We start from the raw sequence: 17347 nt of genomic DNA on the forward strand, positions 1-17347 counted from the left end.
CCCTGAAGGAACAACAATTCAGGTTGGGACAACAAAACCTCCAAAGATAGTCACCACTGGTCCTACAACAACCTCAACCACAACTGTCGTTGAAACCACTACGTCAGTGCCAGAAATCACAGCGACCAGCCAAGAATCCACCGTTGTGACATCAAAACCTTCTGTGACTACCACAACTACTCAGGCACCTTTCAAGTACTACAGTGGGAACCACAACCAAGCCTGTTGAGACAACCACCCCTGAAGGAACAACAATTCAGGTTGGGACAACAAAACCTCCAAAGATAGTCACCACTGGTCCTACAACAACCTCAACCACAACTGTCGTTGAAACCACTACGTCAGTGCCAGAAATCACAGTGACCAGCCAAGAATCCACCGTTGTGACATCAAAACCTTCTGTGACTACCACAACCTACTCAGGCACCTTCAAGTACTACAGTGGGAACCACAACAAAACTTATTGAGACAACCACCTCTGAAGGAACAACAATTCAGGTTGGGACAACAAAACCTTCAAAGATAGTCACCACTGGTCCTACAACAACCTCAACCACAACTGTCGTTGAAACCACTACGTCAGTGCCAGAAATCACAGTGACCAGCCAAGAATCCACCGTTGTGACATCAAAACCTTCTGTGACTACCACAACTACTCAGGCACCTTCAAGTACCACTGTGGGAGCCACAACGAAACTCATTGAGACAACCACCCCTGAAGGAACAACAATTCAGGTTGGGACAACAAAACCTCCAAAGATAGTCACCACTGGTCCTACAACAACCTCAACCACAACTGTTGTTGAAACCACTACGTCAGTGCCAGAAATCACAGTGACCAGCCAAGAATCCACCGTTGTGACATCAAAACCTTCTGTGACTACCACAACTACTCAGGCACCTTCAAGTACTACAGTGGGAACCACAACGAAACTCGTTGAGACAACCACCCCTGAAGGAACAACAGCTATTGCCCCTATAACACAGACACTTCCAGGCAGTGCAACTGTTTACACAACTAGTGCAACCACACAGCCAGCCATAAACACAACAGTCCAGGTTGGGACAACAAAACCTTCTGTGACTACCACAACTACTCAGGCACCTTCAAGTACTACAGTGGGAACCACAACAAAACTTATTGAGACAACCACCCCTGAAGGAACAACAGTCCAGGTTGGGACAACAAAACCTCCAAAGATAGTCACCACTGGTCCTACAACACCCTCAACCACAACTGTTGTTGAAACCACTACCTCAGTGCCAGAGATCACAGTGACCAGCCAAGAATCCACCGTTGTGACATCAAAACCTTCTGTGACTACCACAACTACTCAGGCCCCTTCAAGTACCACTGTGGGAACCACAACGAAACTCGTTGAGACAACCACTCCTGAAGGAACAACAGTCCAGTTTGGGACAACAAATCCTCCAAAGATAGTCACCACTGGTCCTACAACAACCTCAACTACAACTGTTGTTGAAACCACTACATCAGTGCCAGAAATCACAGTGACCAGCCAAGAATCCACCGTTGTGACATCAAAACCTTCTGTGACTACCACAACTACTCAGGGACCTTCAAGTACTACAGTGGGAACCACAACAATGCCTGTTGAGACAACCACCCCTGAAGGAACAACAATTCAAGTTGGGACAACAAAACCTCCAAAGATAGTCACCACTGGTCCTACAACAACCTCAACCACAACTGTCGTTGAAACCACTACGTCAGTGCCAGAAATCACAGTGACCAGCCAAGAATCCACCGTTGTGACATCAAAACCTTCTGTGACTACCACAACTACTCAGGCACCTTCAAGTACTACAGTGGGAACCACAACCAAGCCTGTTGAGACAACCACCCCTGAAGGAACAACAATTCAGGTTGGGACAACAAAACCTCCAAAGATAGTCACCACTGGTCCTACAACAACCTCAACCACAACTGTCGTTGAAACCACTACGTCAGTGCCAGAAATCACAGCGACCAGCCAAGAATCCACCGTTGTGACATCAAAACCTTCTGTGACTACCACAACTACTCAGGCACTTTCAAGTACTACAGTGGGAACCACAACCAAGCCTGTTGAGACAACCACCCCTGAAGGAACAACAATTCAGGTTGGGACAACAAAACCTCCAAAGATAGTCACCACTGGTCCTACAACAACCTCAACCACAACTGTCGTTGAAACCACTACGTCAGTCCCAGAAATCACAGTGACCAGCCAAGAATCCACCGTTGTGACATCAAAACCTTCTGTGACTACCACAACTACTCAGGCACCTTCAAGTACTACAGTGGGAACCACAACCAAGCCTGTTGAGACAACCACCCCTGAAGGAACAACAATTCAGGTTGGGACAACAAAACCTCCAAAGATAGTCACCACTGGTCCTACAACAACCTCAACCACAACTGTCGTTGAAACCACTATGTCAGTGCCAGAAATCACAGTGACCAGCCAAGAATCCACCGTTGTGACATCAAAACCTTCTGTGACTACCACAACCACTCAGGCACCTTCAAGTACTACAGTGGGAACCACAACCAAGCCTGTTGAGACAACCACCCCTGAAGGAACAACAATTCAGGTTGGGACAACAAAACCTCCAAAGATAGTCACCACTGGTCCTACAACATCATCAACCACAACTGTTGTTGAAACCACTACGTCAGTCCCAGAAATCACAGTGACCAGCCAAGAATCCACCGTTGTGACATCAAAACCTTCTGTGACTACCACAACTACTCAGGCACCTTCAAGTACTACAGTGGGAACCACAACGAAACTCGTTGAGACAACCACCCCTGAAGGAACAACAGCTATTGCCCCTATAACACAGACACTTCCAGGCAGTGCAACTGTTTACACAACTAGTGCAACCACACAGCCAGCCATAAACACAACAGTCCAGGTTGGGACAACAAAACCTTCTGTGACTACCACAACTACCCAGGCACCTTCAAGTACTACAGTGGGAACCACAACAAAACTTATTGCGACAACCACCCCTGAAGGAACAACAATTCAGGTTGGAACAACAAAACCTCCAAAGATAGTCACCACTGGTCCTACAACATCATCAACCACAACTGTGTTTGAAACCACTACGTCAGTGCCAGAAATCACAGTGACCAGCCAAGAATCCACCGTTGTGACATCAAAACCTTCTGTGACTACCACAACTACTCAGGCACCTTCAAGTACCACTGTGGGAACCACAACGAAACTCGTTGAGACAACCACTCCTGAAGGAACAACAGTCCAGTTTGGGACAACAAATCCTCCAAAGATAGTCACCACTGGTCCTACAACAACCTCAACTACAACTGTTGTTGAAACCACTACATCAGTGCCAGAAATCACAGTGACCAGCCAAGAATCCACCGTTGTGACATCAAAACCTTCTGTGACAACCACAACTACTCAGGGACCTTCAAGTACTACAGTGGGAACCACAACAATGCCTGTTCAGACAACCACCCCTGAAGGAACAACAGTCCAGGTTGTGTCAACAAAACCTCCAAAGATAGTCACCACTGGACCAATGACAACCTCAACCACAACTGTTGTTGAAACCACTACATCGCTGCCCGAAATCACAGTGACCAGCCAAACTACAACCTCAGTAGCAGGTGTCACAGCAACAACCTCAGGCACAACTGTTGGTGTAGTCACAGGACATTCACAGTCACCAACTGTAATTACAAAGCCATCTGTTTTTCACACAACAGAAATTATGGCTTCTACTGTAGTTACAGGAACAACAGCCAGAGGATCAACTGCTATTGGTCCTGTAACGCAGACACTTCCAGGCAGCACAACTGTTCACACAACTAGTGCAACCACACAGCCAACCAGATCCACAGTTGTTTTTACATCACGGTTTCCCACAGCCTCCACATCATGTGTTTGCATTGTCAACGGAACTTCACATCGCCCTGGTAGGTCATTTTTCCTTGTCACCATCATCCTGTTTCTCATTCTTGTTATTGTTAACACAAGATGTTCAGAGATCCTTCATGTTTATTTTTTTAGACTATCATTGTTTTATAAACGTTTAAAAACATTTTTTTTCTTCTTTTTTAGCTTCCAGCGTTCAAGCTTGTAGGCAATGTTTATGTCCCATTCATACCAATTTTCACCCCCTACAGCATATTTTTCATTAATTTCTTTGCAATTTTCATGCATACTTTAATACGGTACAGCCAACTTAACTGACACTAACACTATAATGTATACAATATCTACCATATACAGTACAGTATATACAGTAATATAGTTTACTAAATTGTAAGTCCTTACGAAGGAAAAAGCATACAGTAAATAGTCCTATAACTGAAATCTGAAATCCTGTAGATCAGACTAAGTCCTAGATCGAGATCAAGTATAAAATTTTATAATCACCAGAACATAATATATTAATGTATCATCAGGTATCCTGTTGAAAAAGTAATGCGTTAACATTTTTATTATTATGAGTTGTGTAAGGCATTGTAATTTCCAAAACTGTAATTTTATTATTGTAGTTGTTTACAGTAAAACTGTATAATTGCTTTACCTGAATATGATTTGTTTCTTGCTCTATGAAGGCTATCTTTGTGAATGTGCGGCAGGTTAGGGGAGATAATGTCAACAGCAAAATGCAAGCAAATGAAATTCTGCAGCAATGTGATAGTTGTCGGGAAAAAAAATTCAGGCACTAACAGGGGAACCTCTACTCGCGGTGATGCATGCACTAACTGGATTTCAGAGCAGGACACCATGGTGAAAAGACATTGTGTGTATAAGCCCTATACAATACAAGTATTTTAGAATAGTAAATTAACAATTAACATTACTTTCATACTTTGTAGCACAAAGTCTACAAATTTTCATGAAGGAAAAAGCACAATTTTCTTGATTTATTAAATTCTGCTTTTAAATTAATCATTGTGCTCACTATTAAATATGTGCTTTCAAATTCTTTGAAATCCATGAATTTTGCTTCTTTTTTGTCAGTGAAGCATGCCAAAGTAACAGGTAAAATCAGGTATAGACATGAACATTTAACACAGCAAGCAACAACATTCACTATTCCCCAGACTCAGACAGTGAAAAGGCCAGAACATTGACTAGAGGTTTAGATAAATAGGGTGACCATTTACTGCAGCTGCAAGTCCGCATAAACTCAGTGGTTAAATTTTAATGTTGATGCATTTTAAAGGTCGGGTAAGGATTAAGGTAGGGTAAATAGTTATATGGGTAAGGGTTAGAGTAACTTTCCAGTTTACGAATGTAGATTAGTGTACTGTCCTCTGAGGAAAGAGAGAGTGTGAGCTAGAAACAGACAAACCAGAGAATGAATAGATTAGGAAAGAAAATTATTATTCTAAGTATTGATAATCAAACTAAGTGAATTAAATAAAAATATCAAAATAAAAAACAAAATCAAATGTTAAAATGTTAATACTAATGTTAATAAATGCAATCTTTCACATGTAATAATTAGTTATGATTGTTAACAGTATAAACAGCACTTACAACAGTGCCAAAATACATAATTGCCATGTAATAAACAGAAAAACATATTATTAGAATAAAATCAAAGAAAGTTTTAGAGTTTTGTATTATGATAAAGTTTGTTTCGGTTTGCAATGTTCAGAATTTCATTGCTTAGTTTGGAGGGGTTGGTGGCTATGCTAACCTTAGATTTAATAGTGGATTTAAGTTGTTGGTATTGAAAAATCTGATGTTTCATGAGTTAGTATGCTATGTAGTTAAATAGTTGCTTTTTGTTGTCTCTCTAAAACATGCTGTGGCATATCTGGTGGAATCAAAGTGGCCACAGTCAGTTTCAGTGGCTGCTGCATTATGTAATCCTTAGTTCCTGTTTTTGTGCATCCCCATGTAAAATTTTAAATCGTTCCACATTTAGCAGACACTTTTATCCCAAGCAACGTACAATAGATATAACACAAGGTAGGTAGGCAGGGCACCACTAGGGCCCTAGCCTAAGAGTCGTCACTGGACGATTGCACCCAGACTGAGATTTGAACCACCAGTCTCCCTTCCCAAATTCAGGGGTGTTAGTCACTAAGCTATTCCAGTTCCAACATCATGCAGAGTTGCCGCAAAATACTACCTCAGACGTTAATGATTTTCAGGCCATTGCTAACTTTTTATGAATCAGTAATATTTTGAATTTGTGTCATAAACTTTTATCAATTATGTGTTTTTTTCACAGGGGACTTGGTGTACAACGTCACTGATGGCTTGGGATGGTGTTTCACTGCATATTGCAATGTGTCTTGTAAAGTTGAAACAAAATCCAGCCCATGTCATCCAACACCAATACCCACCACTACTGCACATTCGGCTACAACAGTGTTCAGCACCACGACACAGGCCACAATTTCAAGCTCAATTCCTCTGACCACAGCTTTGCCTAACTCTACTTCCACTGCATCAGAAACTACATCAACTACGCTTGACTGCAATGATGTGTATCCACCAAGAAAGGTGTGGTAAAAGATACAACTCGTTTTTAGTCATGGTAGGGTTTCGGAAAGAGTTGAAACATTGTATTTAGTTTCAAAAATTGGGGACTTTTCTGGTAAACCGTGTTAAACCTCTATTAGTATTCCATTTGTGGATAATGGCTCTCATCGTGGTTTACTGGAGTCCTAAAGCTTTAGAAATGGCTTTGTAACCCTTTCCAGACTGACAGATGTGAAATACTTTCATTCTCCTCTGTTCTTGAATTTCTTTTGGATCACGGCATTTTGTTGCAGCTATTTGAGATCTTTTGGCAGACTTCATTTTGTCAGACAGGTTCTATTTAAGTGATTTCTTGATTGAACTGGTCTGGAGGTAATCAGGCTGTTTGTGGTCAGTGAAATCCACGGTTGATTTGTGATTTAACAAGGAGGTCAGTTAGTTTTTCACATAAAGCCAGGTAGGTTTGGATAGCTTTTTTCCCTTTAAACATTAAATCATATTTTAAAAACTGCATTTATTGTTTACTTTGGTTATCTTTGTCTAATATTTAAATTTGTTTGATGGTCTTAAATATTTAAGTGGGGGGATATATTCAAAAAAATAAGAATTCGAGAAGGGGGCATATACTTTTTCACTGCACTGTATATAGCTTCCATATTCATATTTGACATGCTCCACATGATTACCCAACCATCAGTGCATTATGATGAGGAAAACCTTGTCTTTAAAGGGGATCAAAGCAGCTAATATGATTGATCATGATGATGTATGATAGTTTATTATTTCTGGTCCACCTCATGTACCAATGAGTTCATGTAAATACAGTTGAATTGCTCATTATTATACCCTGAGTTATTACTTCTGTATCCCCATTCAGAATGGACAGTCCTGGAAGGTAAATAACTGCACCACAGCTACGTGCACCAATGGCAAGATCACAGAGGCACAGGCTGTTTGTTCTCCATCGCCGATATCCATCTGTTCCAATGGACGCAACGTTTCCAAGGTTTATGATGATAATGGATGTTGCTTTCACTATGAATGCGAATGTAAGTCAAACATACTCAGTTTTTGGAGAGAATCTTGTCAAGATGCTAATCACAATTTCACCATAAATTAACCATTAAAAATGTAATTAAGCATTTTTTTTAATGCCAAAAAATGCATTCATGATTTTTGCATTACATTTACGTTTAAAAACACCAACCAAAATTCCCTTTCAACATTCAGCTTGCATTACAACTATCATTAATTGTGTTTATTAATTATGGTTCAATTGCTTCTGGTACAATTTATGACTGGAATAGTGCTAATAATGGAAATGTTTGTTTTGTATATGGGTCTACATGTACATTGAAAACAGAGTAACGTGAAATGCTATCACATACATTTCAACCCGTAAAGATGCAATCATGCTTGCAGCATCTCTGCAAAATATGACACTGTTTTCATATTGTACGGTGTAATCTATATATACGTCATCTAAATACAGTTGCCATTGCACATTGCTTTCATGATTAAACAGCCTAGTGGGAAAAAGGCCATTTTTTTTTACAGCTAATTTGAGACAATCATTTCATGTTGACACTAAAATAGTTCAAGTAGTTAATAATTCATTTCATGCTTCCATATCAATTCAAGCAATTCTGTAATAGATACTATCTGCTAACAAAAGTCCCTTTCAGATATACACTACATTGTGCTAATCTGACAACAGTTTAACGTGTCGATTTCATGTCTGGAAAAAATGTAAATGTCTGAAATAATAAAACAGACTTGAAAAGCATACATTAGTGATACTTTCGCAAGACTTTAACAGGAGCTCAAGTTTTTTGCTTCCAGCTGTTTAGGACTATTTCTTCCATGTAAATGAAATACATGCAGCATGAGACAGCAGCAGGATCAATATGAGCATCTCTAAAGAGAACAACAGCACTTGTAACCTCATTAAATTCTTGTAATTGCTAATGATCTCAGAGTGATTATGGAGAGCAGATCAGTATAGGCCAGGGTCCAATGGCCACTCATACTTGGTAGCTACTTGTCATCAAATCAGCCTGGTGAGCACACAGAATCACAATTTAGTTAGTCGCTTCCAGCTGTTTAGGACTATTACTTCTGCGTTTATTAGAGACTTGCAGCATCAGACAGCAGCAGGATCCATGCAAGCATCTCCAAAGAGAAAGCTGCATATATTGATGCAAGGAGCAATAGCAGAAACACCATTAATGAGTTATAATTACAATTATCCTTGACATGGAGAAAGAATTGATTAAGTCACCTCAGACAGGTGAGCTATCTCACAGTGTCACAGTTCATCAGCTGCAGTTAAACATTTGGTTACATCACGGCCTTCCTCAGGTTGTTTTGAACAGTTTATTTGGACAGTTTAATATTCTGCTGTTAAGATTTCGTCCATTATTGCATTATTATGCCTTATGCACCACTTGGTGTGTTATCTATTCTCGAGATGCCAGATATCACGTGCGTTCTGCGGCACTCTCCAGCAATGTGAGGGTGTGTCTGAATGAAGCCGTGAGGAACTTTTACGAAAAAGTGGCCTATGTCTAAATAACAGAACACCATCTTTAACAGACTGAATGACGCCAGCAATATTCCATATCCTGTGTCTGAAACAGGCTAAGCTTTACTTTCTTAGTAGAGATAATTATGTTTTCAAATTATTTAGTTCTAATTTCCATGCATGGTTCTTTTAATCCTGCAGGTGTGTGCAGTGTCTGGGGTGGATCCCACTACATGACTTTTGATGGAACATCATACAGTTTCAACGAGAACTGCTCTTACTACTTGGTCAAAGAAATTATTTCAAAATATAATTTAAGTATTACAGTAAACAACCATTATTGTGATCCTTCAAACAGCACGTTCTGTCCCAAAGCTCTCATTGTAACGTACCAGTCCTACAAAGTTGTTTTGACTCAGTTGAAGACTTCAGGAACAGAAGCCAATGTGGTAAGCAATGATGTAAACTGATGATGACAGTTGTTTTTGAGTCAGCTTATCAGTATATTACTGAAAATACTCACCCACTAAAGTAGTGCAATGCATGACACAAGTGGTGTTGTTCTTGTTTCATAGTCTTTTGTAATCTGTCTTTGCTTCTCCTACAGGTATATATCAATCAGAAACGTATCTATCCTGCATATAGCAATTCTGACCTGCGCCTCACTAGCACAGATATGGTGATCACACTGGAAATAGAGGCAATCAACGCAAAAGTACTCTATAGGGGCTCCTCATTTAGCATTGACCTTCCTTATTCCCTCTTTGAAGGAAACACTGAGGGACAGTGTGGTAAGTTACCAGAACCCTTTACCTGTTTATCCTAGCCCTAATCAGTGAGTTAGTTAGCTAAATCATGGGCTCAACTGGATTGGAAACATTTCACCTCCGCTTGTAACCAAAAGGTATTTAGGAGCTGCCTGTTGTACCTACTTTAAGGAACTGTAGCCCATTCCTCAGTTGACTGGTATTCTTTGATTTCTTTGCTGCCACTGATTCTGAAAATGTCCACCGCTGCTGAGTGCATGTACCTGCATCTTGTCCTCAGTGACCCTTTTCACCCCTCATAGACATACACACTGAACAGAACATACATATACAGATATACATTCCTTGTCCCACTGCTGTATGTCATGATACATGGGCCGGGGCTTTTTCGCTCTTTGCTTCTCACAGTTAATTGTACACCTGGCACAGAAATTCTTAAGATGATCAACAAATGTGTTCAGAGAGTTGGTTCATGTGTGAGTTAGTTTGTCTTCATTGTGCTGTGTCTCCTTTACTAGGGACCTGTGACAACTCCCAGGTCAATGAATGCCGTTCTCCGAACGGCCAGGTGGAAAGCTGCTCAGAATCTGCAGGTCAGTGGAAGGTCCCGGGTACATCCTGTGTCACCCCCACAAGCCCACCAGTTACTACATCAGCACCCAGGACCTCTTCAGAATCACCACACTCAACAACACAGCACGTTTGCCAGTCTGACATTTGTGATCTCCTCACCAGCAGGTAAGGGAAACCACAAAATATTCCAAAACTTTATTTTCCCCGTGTGTAGTTTCTCAGTTGTCCAGGTCCTCATCCAAGTTTTACATGAAACATTTTCAAGAGCCAAAAAAGAAGTCCAGTTGCCTACTACTTAAAGTTTAGGATTCATTCCACTTATTTCTCTTATTATCATTACTTTGTTTTTTGTTTTAACACACTGGAGTGTAATTTTGTCCAATAACTGTATTTTTTTCAAATGTTTTTGTTGAGATGACACCTGCATGGTGAAATCATTTGATTTTTTTTCTGGTCCTTTTTGTTGTTGAACTTTTTTTGAGCTTCTTTCCTTTCTAACATCCTAGCATGTCTCAGGTCACCCCAACAGAATGTCAGGACATTGTGGTATTTTTCCAGGTCTGGATGTGATACAACTTGAAGCAGTAGAGCATCTCGTCACTAACATGTTTGTTAATGAAAACCATAGGTGTATCTGTTTTACATGATATGAGTCATACACCAATCAGCCACAACATTATGACCACTGACTGGTGAAGTGAATAACATCGATCATCTTGTTATAATGCAATGTTCTGCTGGGAAACTTTGAGTCCTGACATTCATGTGGATGTTTGACATGTACCACCCAGCTAAGCATTTGCAGGTCAAGCAATCCCCCATAGCAACAGCAGTCCTTGATGCCAGTTGCCACCCTCAGCAGGACAGTGCACCCCTACATACCACAAAAACTGCTCAGGAGTGGCCCAAGGAACACGACAGAGCTAAAGTGTTCACCTGGGTTCCACACTCCCCAGATTCAAATCTTATTGAGCATCTGTGGGAAGCCTGATCTAGGTAGAGCCCACCCTGCAACCCACAAGGACCCACAGAATTCACTGCCACCATCCTGGTGCCACAGAACATCCCCAGAGGTCCTGAGTCCATGTCCCACTGGGTCAGAGGAGTTTTAGCAGCATAAAGGAGACCAACACAATATTAGACAGGTGGTCATAATGTTATGATGGATTGGTGTATGTCGCTGCTGTATTCATCATTTACAGGCCTCCTAACAGCCTGTCTTCTTTGAATTTATAAGAGCATACACAGGCTGCTCAGGAAGAGTTGAAACTGTGATGGAAAGGGACATTTTAAAAATGTCCATGTTATTTACATCATGTGACCTGAGAAGTTTTTAGAAATTGCAAAGTGGTTAAGTCTGTGAGTTTAATGCAATATCACTACTAAGTATGGCCTCAAAATACACTATATTACTAAATCACACAAAACCTAACCATTTGTGTTATGATCCTTGTTGCAGCCCTGTTTTAAATGATCTTAAATGATGTTTACATTCTTCCTGTCACCATGTGCATGCAGAGTTGTCTGATAATGTCTATACTGATATGCTGCCATGGCTCATATGTCCCCTCTAGTGTATTCGCACCGTGCAACGCCGTCATATCCTCAGCACCATTTGTGAAGGCCTGTTTGTCTGACGCTTGCAACAGTGGCAATAACACCTGCTCCAGCCTAGAGTCCTATGCCACTGAGTGCTCTAATGCAGGAGTCTGTGTTGACTGGAGGAACGCTACCAACGGGCTGTGTGGTGAGATATAAAGTCAACAGTGGACAATACTTGAGTGTTTGGAGTTCTAAGAAATGTATAATAAACATATTTCCATCTTACAGAGCACAAGTGTCCAAGCAATAAAGTGTACATGGCATGTGGCCCCTCTGTAGAGCCAACATGCAGTAGCAGGTAAAGACTACTTCAGTCAATAGGATTTGTTTCAGTTTTGTTTTAGCAGTCTTAGCATTTACACACCACTACTGAGCACTGAATCATAATATGCTTAATGACGCTCCTTAATCAAGACTTAAGGATCTACTGTGAAAGAATATTACTCTATTTCAGAGTACAAATTTGTATAATTCTGCATCATCGGTAAAGGTAAAGTGTTCACACCAGTGAAATAACCAGCGCTTCCATTTTTCACATCAGATACAACCAGAAGTTCCAGGCATATAGCAACACAACCACTCAGGAGGGTTGTTTCTGTCCTAATGGAACCATCTTATTCAACACAGTGTATGACACATGTGTTACCTCCTGTGGTAAGCAGAGATGGCATAGACAACTTGGTTTCTTAGGGTAATGAAATAGTTTCACAAAAACAGCTGTCACGCCTACATATCCACAACCACTTCTCTGTGTTTGAATTTCAGATTGTGTTGGCCCTGATGGAAAACCCAGAGAGGTGAGAAGTCTGCCTGACACATGGCATTATGTTCACTAAAAAAGCAGGTGTTGTGTGTCTGAACTGGTTTGTTCCACTTAACTAGCCTGGTGAAACATGGAGGAGTGGCTGCAATACCTGTGAGTGCAACCAGGATTCCATGAGCATCCAGTGTCAGCCTGTTCAGTGTCCGTCAGTGCACAGCCCCAACTGCAGCGAGCCTGGACAGCAGCTGGTCAACACAACAGGCACCTGCTGCACAACACAGTCATGTGGTGAGTTGTAATGTCAGAGAACTGGATGTAAAACTGTCACGCTGATGACAACACAAAGTTACAGTTACACAGATTTATCCACCAGATTTATTTTTACAGAACTGGTATAAATCTTTGAATCACACAGGCCATTGTGAGTTGATATTAGCCTGTGATACGCATCTGGATATCTGGATAAACAGCAGCTTAAGTGCTAGATCTGTCAAACCACATTAGTAATGTAATTATTTAACATTTTGGCAGCTACGCTTATTTGCTTGTCTGTTTAGAGCCAGGTTAGCTGTTACCAAGTTTCCAGTGTTTATGCTAAGTTAGTGTACCACATTCTTCAATGTCATTTTACCACAGAGCTTTTGCAACTCTGGCTCTTTACTTAACATGTAGACTTGAGAATGACATCCACCTACTTCAGCAAGTAACTAATGTGATCAGACTGTTTACAGCATGCATAAATGAATCTTTAACAATGAAATAACTATGCTGCAAGATTATTGTCACTGAATAAGCGCCTTTTTGCTCGGAACTTTTTACTGCTGTAAGCTCAGTTGCAATACATAGTATGTTACAGGAAGTTCCTGGGCTAACAGTGCTCATAAAGCCCTGATTAGTAGTGATATGGACAGCAAAGTTTAGACCAGCTAGAGAAGACACTGAAGATAACCTGAATCACCACAGTAATGTGATTGCTTGGTGATGTAGACATGGATTTGTAATTTCAGTCACCAGTATATTTCTCAAAAAATAGAGCATTTGATCCAGACATGCCTGCCTGTCTGAAGGCCCCCATCTAGTTCTTCCTCTGACATACAGAGCAAGTCAAGACAAAGACATTGCTTCCCTTAATGCTGCTTCAGTGAGGCTGCTCAGTGATTGATCACATGATCAGACTGATTGTACGACACACTAATGACTGTATGGAAGTGTGAGCAGGGCCTTTCTCAAAAGAGAACCTGGCTTAGCAAAGTCTCTTGCTTACTTCTAGAGATCTAAACATGCAGAACTGCAGTTATGGTTCGACCAAAAGCAACATTAGGCATATCTCCACATTGACACACTTATAATTACCCAATCCATTTGTCTCCAACAGAATGCAATGTAAACCTGTGTCCCGCTCCTATCACCTGCCCGCTGGGCTTCCAGCTCAACGTCACGGCGAACACCACCTGCTGCCGGACCTATGAATGTGGTATGAGACTTTAATCAATCAACCTATCCTATCTGCTAGTGCATGAAATCTAATTTTGAGATATATTCCTGAAGAAATATACACACACAGAGCTTGTAAGAGGTTCTTCTTAAGGAACAGGCTTTTTTATGCATTCCAGTTATTTTAAAAGACAAATGCACCATACTGTAAGTCATACCATAGGTGTCTACATCCGATAAATTTAAATCCTTTTTTTTAATGGAGGTAAAATTTTTACCTGAATTTTAGAAGCACACACGTCAAACACTCCTTTCTCTTTCACGTCTATGAATGCTTTCTGCACTGTGTACCTGTTTGTTCTTGCTTGCTGTGCTGTCTTGCTCGTCATGCACAGATTGCCAAACATCATTGCGAAGCGTCGATGCCAGTGTGAAAGTTTGAGAAAACGCTTTAAAGTAAAAGGCCATCAGCTGCTCTGATGAGAAATTTTTTTCAAAACCTGCCGAAGTAATCCAGAACTAGAGTCAAGCAATGGTTCATTAATCTTCACAAGCTCACAAACTTAACAAGATCTGCACATTGCTCAGTTTTATCTCAATTCTGCTCAGGGCTTATTTGTGGGAATGTCAGTCTGGGAGCTGCCACTAATCCTCAACAAAGCCTGACCCACACCGTAGCTGCTGACCTTACCTCTAATCAACATCACACTTACATTCTCACATAATCAATAATTATGTGCATCTCCTTGATGGTGTGTGTGAAGTGAAATTACAAATTAACTTTTCAAGAACTTATCACTGATCATCCAGCAACTTTCCTCTGTTTGAACAAGATGATCATACATGGGAATCATATCAGAAGCATATACAGCTATTCTGTCGATGCATTTTCTGTTAATGGAAAGGTAGTGTCAGTAGGAAAAACATGCTGACCAGGTTTTAACCAACTGATGCAGTGTGGAAAGAAAGAAAGGTAATCTGTCAATGCGTTCATAATTACACTGACAGAAGATCAATATCAGATTGCTTTTGGGCAATCATAGATTAGTCTGTTACAACACATCTACAATATAGATAATAGATTAGTGTCAGTATTCATGTCAGTGCCAGTGTTAAACTAAGTCATGTCTCGTTTTGCTTTCTGCAGTTCCAAAGGGTGTATGTGTCTACAACATGACAGAGTACAAGGTAACCACACAGTCACTACATAGTAATATAGTACATAGTAGTATACAGTAGAATAGAGCTCAAAGTCTCAAAGCATCAACGACTGACATCACCATTCAAAGTCATTCAGTGTTAATGGTAACATGTATGTGTGTCATGATGTTATTCTGTTTGATACATTACAAAGGGTGTAATTATCCTGATCAATATCTGTAATTACCTCCTTCCTCATTTGTTCTTGTCCGACCAAAACAACTAAATAGACACAGAAAGAAGTATTAAGAAGAATTCAAAAGTAAAATGCAGTATGACCTACTGTCAAATTTCATGCTTGTACCTCTTGGTTCTTAGTGTGAATGTGAAACAGTCTGGAACTATGTCCAGCTCAGAATAAATGAACTGAAGTGCAGGTTTGAAGGCTCCCTTAGAATACCTGATTGATTATTAGTACTAATGAATGGCTTATAATTCTATAGCCTGGTGCCAAGATACCAACATCAGAATCACCATCAGAATCACCACTGGAAGTTCCATCAGTGACAGGAAACACAACAGCGCTGTCACTGGAGCAAGAGAGTGCAGAAGCAACACTGAAACCTCTATCAAATGAGTCTTTCACACCCGGGCCTTGCATGGACTGTTACTGCGGCCCCAACATGGATCCCACAACCAATCTGAACATCATTACCTGCAAACCTGTGGTCTGCAACACAAGCTGCTCTGAGGTGAGATCGCTTACAGGACATGCTACCAAACAGACAGTAAGACCTCTCATTGGAATGGACTCTCTGTTGTGGAATACATGTAATGTGGTGGGATGGATGGATGGATGGATGGATGGATGCATGCATGCATGCATAGATAGATAGATAGATAGATAGATAGATAGATAGATAGATAGATAGATAGATAGATAGATAGATAGATAGATAGATAGATAGATAGATAGATAGATAGATAGATAGATAGATAGATAGATTGATAGATAGATAGATAGATAGATGGCTGTCATTGTCCAACATGTTACTTAAGTGCGCAAGAATGACTTTCTGTAGCAGAGTTGAAGAACGCTCTATTCTGATTTGTAGATTGTTCTCTCAACAACCAACTCCAGGTCCTCCAATACAGTCCGCAGCACAGAGCCAGCCTTTTTTTTATCAGATTATTTTAGAAATAGAGTCAGATCTGTCCCTTCCTGTTGAGTTTTATTCTTTCGCTTCAGTCTGTTGTCATGATGAACTCACATGTGCTTGTTCGCCTCCACTACCCCCACCTGTTGGTTGGAAATGGTATTGGTCCTCCTAAAGTCCACAGCCATTTCCTTTGTCTTGTTGACATTTAGGATGACGTAGTTATCATTGTCTCTAGTGGGGTAGTTGAGAAAATGCGGAAAGTTGGATAATCTATCATTCTTCTTTTGTCCTCATATTATTTCAGATGTGTTTACATTATTCCTTCTTTATATTTATGTATGCTTTTCCTTTTACTATGGCTTTTTGCCCATATTCTAAGAGCTAAGCTGGCATTTTACAGCACTGAACAATAGTACAGGAGATTTGTTTTTATTTCTAAAGGTCCAGCTTTTTAAAAAGTTACATTACACAGATGCCCTGACAGCAAAAAGCCCCAGTGTCATAATACAACAAAATAATACATTTTGAAGATTAAACTAAAGGATATTCACAAAAAGAGATAAATATTGACCAATAATATCACAGCACACTAAAGTTCAGACACATTGCACAGTTCATTTTCGTACAAAGGTAAAGATGTGTTTCCTTATTTGTTGTTTGTTATGTCTCTGTTATTCACTGTCTCAAGGGTTATGAATACCAGACTGCTGCTGGAAAATGCTGTGGGGCGTGTGTCCAGAAGAGTTGTATTTTCACCACACCTGGCAACCTGACAGTACATGTCATTGAGGTTGGTATTGTAATTTTGTGCTGTTTCCTTATATTTAGTAGGCAAAAAAATTAGACAAAAGTTATTAGGTGTGGCAATATCCCTTCCACAATATGTACTCTTTTTT

General features: G+C 40.4%; 1 protein-coding gene across 1 annotated transcript in view; it reads left to right on the forward strand.

Annotated features, from left to right (window-relative positions):
- LOC111586423 (mucin-2-like) overlaps window positions 1-17347 on the forward strand; it is a 53006-nt gene that overhangs the window by 33711 nt on the left and 1948 nt on the right. The window contains exons 31-46 of the mRNA XM_055018641.1: window positions 9-145; window positions 424-3952; window positions 6235-6509; window positions 7366-7537; window positions 9214-9461; window positions 9620-9803; window positions 10298-10517; window positions 11927-12099; window positions 12183-12252; window positions 12496-12608; window positions 12720-12751; window positions 12837-13005; window positions 14093-14191; window positions 15299-15339; window positions 15795-16043; window positions 17140-17241. Of these exons, the coding sequence (XP_054874616.1) occupies window positions 9-145; window positions 424-3952; window positions 6235-6509; window positions 7366-7537; window positions 9214-9461; window positions 9620-9803; window positions 10298-10517; window positions 11927-12099; window positions 12183-12252; window positions 12496-12608; window positions 12720-12751; window positions 12837-13005; window positions 14093-14191; window positions 15299-15339; window positions 15795-16043; window positions 17140-17241 (5813 nt within the window). The remainder of the gene's footprint in view (window positions 1-8; window positions 146-423; window positions 3953-6234; window positions 6510-7365; window positions 7538-9213; window positions 9462-9619; window positions 9804-10297; window positions 10518-11926; window positions 12100-12182; window positions 12253-12495; window positions 12609-12719; window positions 12752-12836; window positions 13006-14092; window positions 14192-15298; window positions 15340-15794; window positions 16044-17139; window positions 17242-17347) is intronic.

The sequence above is a fragment of the Amphiprion ocellaris genome, chromosome 1 (assembly GCF_022539595.1).
Source record: "Amphiprion ocellaris isolate individual 3 ecotype Okinawa chromosome 1, ASM2253959v1, whole genome shotgun sequence".
Taxonomy (NCBI): domain Eukaryota; kingdom Metazoa; phylum Chordata; class Actinopteri; family Pomacentridae; genus Amphiprion; species Amphiprion ocellaris.